Genomic DNA, 9,566 nt, shown 5'->3' on the forward strand with positions numbered 1-9,566 from the left:
CACACGCCGCACACAGCTAGTTTTGTACTTGTCTATCAATCCATCGTTCGTATGACAGGACAGATGTATTATTGAGGTGACTAGGGTTACGAGAGATTTCGTCTTTGTGGACAATAATATTATCGGATTAGAGAAGAGACTATCATTCAATCATTTAGTTTTAAATGCTTACTCCAAGTTTCGTTAAGATACCACGACTTATACCCTAACGGATCGTGTATAGTATTGTTTATATGCTTTATATTTAGTTCAATGACCTATCTAAACGAATAAGCGCTGAAACATTGATAACATTTCCAAGTTTTTTTACAGGCAGGAGTTGAACCAGTACGTTCCTATGTCTGTCTATTTATAAACTGACTAAGCAATGAACATAACTAGAAATCTACGATATTATAATTTATCAAAACTATTTCTTTATTCAAAGGGGTATTCCCTGACAGGCACTCATCATAGTTTTTCTTCTAATCATCGTTGTATACACTAGCAACGGTAAAACCGTATACATCTTTTTGTACAGATAAAAAAAGCAAATATTTAATTGATTACGTAAAAATGAGCGCTGATATGAATATGGGTTTTGTAACAGGCTTTTTGTAGACTCAAATCACTCACTCACTATGTTAATATCAATGCCTGTTGTAAGTACTGAGGCATAAAAACTTAACAGTTAATAACGTTGTCTACATTCGTTCTTCGGCATTACAAAAAAAAAACATTAGATCGTTTCTATTTTTAAATTTTGAAGCCGACATCATAGTCGGATTTAATTTTAGAAATGATTTTATACAGTAATTTAAAACATGTAAATATAATGATTTTATATTATGTATTCTTTGGATTTTATTTAATTAAAATAACCATTTTTTATGGAAGGATTATTATGTTTTTAAAATTATATTGAAGTTCTTTATTTGGTTATCGCCATATTTTAATTCTACTACATTTGGCATGCAAATTAGTTGGCAACGTTCCTTAAATAAAAAACTAAACTAAAATTCTTTGAAAAAACTATAAAAAAGCCGAATCAAGTGATTTCCTTAGAAAGGTAACACCCAGAAGCTGCTTGCTATGGATTATGAGTCATGTAAGTCACTATGTGTACATTGGAGACCAAACATTGATTTAAGTTGCGTATAATAAATACCTACAAAAATTACACATGTGTTTTTTCTATGGGAAATCTTGTACTAATATGTTTTTAAAACCTTGATATCGAGGTTCGCTATTGTTTACTCTATTGATAAGGTTTCTAAACTCATTTTTAAGTAACGACAAAGTTATGGACCGTATAACCGTAAAAGAAAAATATGTTATTTAACTATAACTAATTAAGAATATTATTAACACACATTTAAGAACACTTACCTCTCCCACTTCTGCCGACGAACCTCAAATCATTAAACTTGGCAACCCTATTCTTCATGACCGCCGAATTATTCCTGAGCTCCGCCGAACAGTTCTCGTCGTTGCCAGCCCTGACCGTGACCAGCGTGCCATCGAGGACGTCTCCCAAGGCTACCACCTTGAAGCCGCCGGGCAGGGTCTTGTTCGATCGCCAGTGTTGTGGCAGCATTGAGCACATGTAGTCTGGGCTGCCCGTTCTTACTGTCGACAAAGGAGGTTACATTAGGGAGCTGTTTTTTTTTAATTTTTTTTTATAAACTGCGTAAAATCAGAAAAAAATGTAAATTTTTAAAAATGGCTTACGGATAGAGGTGTATGTCGTTTTTGTTCTTTGGTTGTGAAATCCTAAAAAGTAAACTTTATAAATATACAAATGTTATTTTTGTTAATTAGTTAAATGGGTGCATGAAATGTGTTATAATATTTATTATATTCTTAATCACACGGTCATTTTAAATAAGCTACACAGAATCACATCTAATTTCATATAATGTGTAAGAATAATCAACTAGCACAGACTCTACATCTCACCGCATTCTCGTGTTGGGTGCCATTCACTTCAAACACGTGATTCGAAGCTTCTAGAACATAGACTTATCGGTCATACTATATCTCATTGTGTCAGCCAACGGACGTTTCCATGGATTCAGTATAAACATGGATATCATACGGCTCGCTGCAACTAATTGGGAACGTTCTAAAAAATCACCGATTGGATGAGGAAAACAGTTATTTATAACTATATAATGACCACGTAAAAGCTTCAGTTTTAATGTATCATTTATGCGGTTACATTTGTTGTAAATGTTCAAGATTTTTTCTGTCATCATCATTTTGTTGTCACGAGCTCCAAGAGAAAAGACGGTTGGATGACACGATAACATTTTCCACGTGTTTAATGTGTGTCAACTAATCTTAAGAACGTTATTTGAAATGCCTTTCATAGATTTAAAAAGAAACTGGCTTTACATTCAACCAATATCTTCGTATGAGGTTGGTTATGAGTATTTTTAAACTGGCCGAAAACAAAATATTCCTTAAACGATACAGACACTTTTTAAATCAAACACTTCTAATTCTTGCCGATAGCGAATGTAAACAATACTAATGAGATATCACAATCCTCAAATTAGGATGTGGTTAGACCGTTCACACTGGAGACATCCTAAAAAATCACAGTATAACGGGTCGGGGTCTCATAAAAAACATTAATAGTGTAAATGCGGTTTCACTATTTACGGAAGTCAATAGTATATAGGTATATAGGAATTATGGCGCCGCAAACTGCGGGCTAGATGCGGTCGTAGGAAAGGGTTTCTAGGGGGAAGCATCGAATTGGCGATTACATACAGTCAACTCGTGGGTCAATTTCACCAGTTACATTGGCAAAGAGAGCTTATAAATATGTATGTTAGGTGTGAAAGAATATAATATGAAGATGCTAGAAAGACATGAAAACTGGGTACAAACTAGCTAAACTGGAAAGGAAAACATTTATTCAATCCTTTCAAAACAAACCCCTTTTAAGTACTAGCTCTAGTGTCTGTCCATCCGTTTTTATCAATTCTTTTACGATATGTTTTTCTCTCGTATATAACGAGTAAATTAATAATCAAGCGACGGTTCGTGTTATATCTAAGCAGCCTCTTACTCACCTTTTGCTTAATGGTAACCTTTCTTTATTTCAACAAATTTCTCACGCGACAATGTCATAATTGTATTCAATTGATAAGGAGCTTGAAAAAATTGGGTTTATCAGAGTGTTAACAAGAGTACATTGCACGAAGATTGGGGCAAAAAATTGAAGTTTCCCACTACAGCGGTTGTTGGCCTTTTCATTTGATCTGACTGTTTCGCATATTGAGTTTTCCTTTAATGTGTCCGGAAATATAGGTTGAACTTTCCAAATATGAAATATCAATAAAAATAAACCACAGAGGTTGGTAAACATTATTGAAATACAAGATGAACCTCGCGGTTTTACCTACGATTTTACAGTTTCCGTATATTTTAATTTAATCAAATCAGGTCTTATTTCTTTTACTTGTTTGCATCACATATGGTATCTATTAGAAAATTACTCCTTAAAGATACCCAATCTAACATCCAGTATAATTTTATCTAGAAATGCAGCCGATTTTGAGATTAGCTCTAACAAATCGACAAACAAAAACCGAATACAATAAACAGTACGTTTATAGACATAAGTAACGTAACAGACTACACAATACATACAACTTAACGATTATTTTCTACTAACAAACGGACACTCCAATTTTAATTCTTGATGTTCACAAGAGATATATATTTTAATATGTAAATACGATCTTTAAACCGCACAGCACGTGTAAACTCTCTACTGAGTTTACACGTGCTGTTGTTTTATATTTCACTAGGTTAAAGAATAATGTGATCTCCAAATCTTACCGAACCGGTTTCCTATTTACATCATGTTGCTAACGTAAAGTTAAAAATACTGCGAAACAACTTATCTCTATGGACTTCCATAAATTATATTAGAATAGTAATTTTTAATAAGTTTGCTAATTTGTTCCCGTTTTTTTTTCACTTTAAATATTAATTGTTTTATTTGATGATTTGTTGTGAAATTATTGGAATGTCCATCTGCTAAAAGAGTTTTACTTTCTATAGTATTATTTTCCTAATTATTGTAATAATTCCGTAGGAACAATATATGTTTAGGTAAAATTCAAGCAGCTGATAATATTATTACAAAATATTTACTTTTGCTTATCTATCTTGAATAGGATACAGTCTGGTAGACCAGGCAAAGCATGCATTTGGGCTAATGGCACAGATATAGGTATGAAAAGCCCAGTGTATATATTATATGTGTAATAAAAACTTGGGTACAAAACAGGTAACACAGAGATATTTCTTGTACAAAACATATTTAAAATACCTTTTGGAAGACATAGCAGCACATCATGTCACATGAAAGCATGTTTGACATTTTGTATTGAGGGAAAACTGTCAAAAATATTAAATAAAGCGACGTCATAAGGTCACTGTCATTCACACTCTCCGGGGTAATTATAATTTTAAAACACCTTTCAACGAGCCGCAACTTCCCGCTTAATTTCAAATTTCAGTAGCAGCGAATAACTTATACTAATAATTATAAATTATATAAAAAGCCATCAAATTGACGAAAAATGAAAAAGCGTTGCTGATTGGAATCAAAATAAAATTCTATATTCAATTTAATCGTATTTCTAAACCTTTCATTTAAAAAACGTATCTCTCGTGACTGCAATTTTACGGCCTGTCAAATAGATTTTCGAAGGAAGGACAGAGTATATTCAATTCAATTGGCTCTTAATTGAATCCTATAATGGTAATATTCTTTACGAATTGTTTAAAATTAATGTCAAAGTCGCAACTTAATCTATTTTTTTCTTCGCAACTTGATCTGGAGTTAAAAATAAAATTTTAATATTGTGCAATTTATGATCAATTCTATTTCTAAGTCTACCTATCAACATATTTTTCATGTCTTTTCCATATATTTTATTAATAAAGTATAACATTTTTCTTTTAAAATTAAATTGAAATTGAACAGATTATTTATGTTCAATAATTTCGTATGAAGTTCCCTATTTAGGGATATATGATTTTCATTCCCGGAACTTTCATTAATATCATTTTTCATCGTAATGTATTTTAAAATAATCACATGTTTTACATGCTACAGGACAAATATGATTAACGTGTAAATTTCAATTCAAAGACTTGTTAAAGTTATTTAAATCCTTTGTTTAAAACAGTATTGAGAAATTATAGAAACTGAGGCGTATCCCTAGTTCCTTCTGTTTTATAATTTTAATATTATAGAACCCAAAACTCGAAAAAATATTAAAATTATTTCAGCCCTAAAGAAAAAAAAAAATACAGACCAAAAGGTATTAAATATCGCAGATAATGTGTTCATTGTTGTATTTTTATTAATCTTGACATTTAGAAGCTTTTTAAACCAGCTGCAATTCAATGGATTTGTGCTAAAGATATTGTGATTATATCTACGATAATATTTTTTAATTATAATATGGAATTTCCCAAGGACCAAAAATCAAATTTATACAAAGTTCTTTTTAAACAATGCCTGTTTAGAAGACAGATGACGTCCGAAACGTTGATTCCGATTGCGTAAGAGGTTATATATGTATAGATATTTCATCAAAAAGCCTTAAATTATAACCGGCAGCTTCATCACCTGATGTGTTGCTAAGTGACTCCAGTTCGTGAGTAATTAATAAAACGCTTTGAACCGTGTAGACATAATTGTTTTATTACTTCTAGATCGTCTTTCTAAAGATTTAAATTGATTTTAGAGATATTATTCAGCTGACAATCTTTAAATGATTGCGTTAGATTCTGACACCTTATAAATATAAATTTAGGTTTTGAGACATATACTAAATTTTATTTTAAGATTTATGAATAAAATGTCATGATTGAAGATTTTGCTCAACATCAGTATCAAGAAAATATAAAGAAAATTAAAAACACAATGGGGTTATTAAATAAAGAAGTTGTTTTATCAAATTCTATTTCATTAAAATTATATTTATATTGATATAGTTATAAAGATGTAAATATTAGTTTAGTTTAATTTATTGTAAAAATATTATTTGTACTTATAGTATTTATTTGGATATTGTCTTCTATGATGTAGAGTTATATTACATTAAAACCAGTATTTGATTTATCACCCACTCGTGCTTTGTAAATACATATCGACACCTGCTTGAGTTGTCCAAGTGGACAATTTGAAAAAAAAAACGCGATAGAGTCCGCGTAAAATTATTTGATTTCATTAAGTCTTTAATGAAATATAGCTGCAGCATGATATAATGTTTCTTGTTATAGAATTATAAATAAATAATTCTAAAAATAATTATAATATTTGGAAATAAAACCAGTACAAATCTGAAATTCAAGTTATGGTCAGACATCGATTTTTTCATGGCTCAAAAATACCAACAATTAAATCGATTAATAATAATTCGATTGTAACTAACTTTAAAATGATGAATCCCAATAAAACACTAGTTGAACAGTTAAGTAACACGAAGTCATTAATAAACGTGGTTAATTACTGACATTAAAATTCCGATGTATTTCGCATAATTAGTGACATTAATCACTGTGATTTAATTAAATGATTTATTGATAACTATAATGCTTTATTGAGTCACTTCTATTATATTTTATAATTCCTTACAACTTTCTCCGAACCGCGTTGATGTCTTTTACTTGAAGATTTCATCTTTAATATATCGCTTATCTTAATTTTATTTTAGGTTATTTATTCAGGTATATAATAGCCTAAAATATAACTATTATATGCATATTTAATATTTCGTTTTTATTTTTTAATACATTTTTAAGGCACTCTCTTATATTGTTTATTTCGTGGATCGATATATTATAAATATAATGCTTTACAATGACATAATTAATCAAAGGCAATCGAAAAATCCCACGTCCTTAGAGTTCTTAGAATTCTAATAAAAAACATAATAACTTGACCTTAAGGTTAACCGGAAAGGGCACAGCTGCTTCACCACTTAATCACAAAATAATTTAGAATTAGAAAAGTTTTTAGTAAAGAGGTTGTTTACCTAGGTCAGGGTACTCGGCGAGGGTCTCGTCCACGATGGACTGCAGCCACCACGGCTCCAGCTCGGCCATCTCGCGCCGCCGACGGCCTCGGGACTCATACGGCAAATGCATCCTTCACACCATCACACGTCACTTGCCGCACCGCCACGGGCGACGTTCACAACTTAACCCACTAACTAAGCAATGTACACAAAACAAAACGTTGCCGTCGCAAAACAAGGTCACCTTAATAATTTCGCAAGTTAGGGTTTATCAAACACTCGAATTCCAACACTTCCGCGCTTCACGACGTTTGTACTTCGATTGTTTGGCTTTCGTCCAAAGTTTTTATTGATAAGCTTGTTATAAAAACTCATGTAGTCGTACGTCTTTACAACATGAAGGCTCCGTACGAGAGCGAGTATTATGTTAGCATCGACCCGATAATTTACTATGATTAGGAATTCTTTGGATTCTAATACTTTGTCAGTCTTCGCGTGGCGTTGTAGAGTTCTAAATTATTATTATATTATTTAGTAATTAATAACCAATTGTCCAACGTTTCACTCACAAATTGTCCGTGTTTGTCGCACTATATATTTGTATTTATTTCCTCAATCAAAAGTTCATATACAATTCAAGGATTTCTTGAGCTTAACTTTCGTCATTTTATGTGAGTCACAGCACTATCCGGAGTACACTAGGGACCACCTGATACATCAACAGCTCTAGAGTCGGGTACACCTGTAAGCACTAGCGCGTTACTCGGTGTTATGTCAACATCAGCTGCGCGTTAATTTATTTATGATAATCGGAGCCGGTTATGAGCGTAGTTTCGGCGAGCCGTGTGTATCGCTGCGCGCTGGCCGCGTGTCCGCGTAGAGCGTGAGTCACGGCGCTCGCTGGAGGCTGGCGCGTGTTCGCTGCCCGCGCGACTCTCTACTACTGAACCGCCGCCATTCTGTCACTCGCTGCCTCCATTCTCTGCGGTCAATCTGCGGTTTGGCCACGCTTCATTTGTCGGGAAAATGCGCGCTGTTCTCCTCTTGCTCGCACTTGTAAAGAGTCGACTACGTGTGAAAGAGACGCATGCAAGTTTTGTACCATTATACATTTTTGTTTAGTCCCATTGTTGAAAGGGAAATATTATGAGCTTTTTCATTTTAAAGCGTGGTTGCGTATCTCCCTCTTTTGGCCCGCTAACTGCGGTCTCACGAAGAGAGACGTCTATAAGAAATCTAGTCATTTTATATTAAATAAAAAAATACCTTTGAATATATATTAATTTAGTCTGACTAATTTTGAATAGAAACAATCACGATAGAAGGTAATATCGCTCCAAATTATTTGAATTAATGAGGTTTGATGGTGCCCAAACTGTATGTAATTTGAAGAGTTTGTACTAATAAACTATACTCATTAACATATAGGTACAATTCGTTACGATACATTGTTGTTAGTAGGTGTATTTTTATCGGTCTTAAGATAGTGCGGTGGGCGTGTTTGCGGCTGGGCGGGGCGGCCCCGCCTACTGTCGCGAAGACGGAGTTCGCGGGTGGAAAAATTCCCGGATCGCGGCCGTACAGTGTCGGGCCGGTGTTCCGGGGCCGGACCGGGGCCGACAAGAGGACGAGTCGGCCCCGCGCCGCACTTGTTGCGCTAACTCTCGCCCCCGGCTACACGGGATCATTGTTGGCAATCTTATGCATATAGGGGTTAATTCGTTTGAAATTTTTAAGCGTATTGTCAGAAGCCAACCCTTTGGTATTTAGGTATGGATGCATTTTTTGAATACGGTTTTTTACTGTTATGTCAATGTTCCACCTAAAGAAAATGTGTGTCATTTTGTGCCTTTTTTGGGTTGCAAACAAGTCTGATAAAGCAATCCTTATATCAAACATATTATAAATGAAAAGAAATTATAGAACTTACAAGGCAGCAGGTTGTTACCTGTATATACTTAACGTTAATTAAATTAAAACTCATTCAATAATTTTATTAATGGCATGTTTCCTAATTACATATTTAAATTATCTATTAGTAACGCAAAACGGCCATTTAATATCGCTAATCACTATATTAATTATCATTTGCACAAATTGCTCATGTTGGTAATTTTTAATTTTTATTAACGATATATTTACTATAGTGCAGATCTGACGTTCATTGAAATACAGAAAAAGTCTAATTTTTTCAATCAATTAGGATTAAATTAGGTAATTATCAGAAATGTATGACCCCCAACCTTTTACGCTAAGCTATTTTTCAGCGTTTCCTTGCTAATAATTTTGTAATAAAAGTGCTGTTTCTTCTTCACAGCAAGAACACTTAGGAAGCGATGAAGGGTGAGAGATACGGGATGCTGTGTTGTGTATGACTCTTTGACGTTCAAAAAGTGTTACTTGACAGTTTACCTTGAATTAATGGATTTTGATTTGATCTGGTAATCCTTGAACCTTCCGTCTACCACAGTCTACTTTAAAGCAAGTGCCAATTAGTGAAATTAATCTACAGAAAATATGCTAAATGACTGT

At 33.3% G+C, this 9,566-nt stretch overlaps 1 protein-coding gene across 2 annotated transcripts in view; it reads right to left on the bottom strand.

Moving 5' to 3' along the window:
* The window catches only part of LOC113505439 (runt-related transcription factor 3-like), a 51,548-nt gene extending 43,560 nt beyond the window's left edge, over positions 1-7,988 (bottom strand). The window contains exons 1-2 of one of the 2 annotated variants that reach the window (XM_026888114.1): positions 7,053-7,988; positions 1,369-1,608 (exon numbers count right to left, since the gene is read on the bottom strand). In XM_026888114.1, coding sequence (XP_026743915.1) covers positions 1,369-1,608; positions 7,053-7,164 — 352 coding nt within the window. In that variant the 5' untranslated portion in view covers positions 7,165-7,988. The remainder of the gene's footprint in view (positions 1-1,368; positions 1,609-7,052) is intronic. The other variant, XM_026888115.1, reaches the window with a different exon arrangement.
* Positions 7,989-9,566: the final 1,578 nt, after the last annotated feature.

The sequence above is a fragment of the Trichoplusia ni genome, chromosome 26, assembly GCF_003590095.1.
Source record: "Trichoplusia ni isolate ovarian cell line Hi5 chromosome 26, tn1, whole genome shotgun sequence".
Classification (NCBI taxonomy): domain Eukaryota; kingdom Metazoa; phylum Arthropoda; class Insecta; order Lepidoptera; family Noctuidae; genus Trichoplusia; species Trichoplusia ni.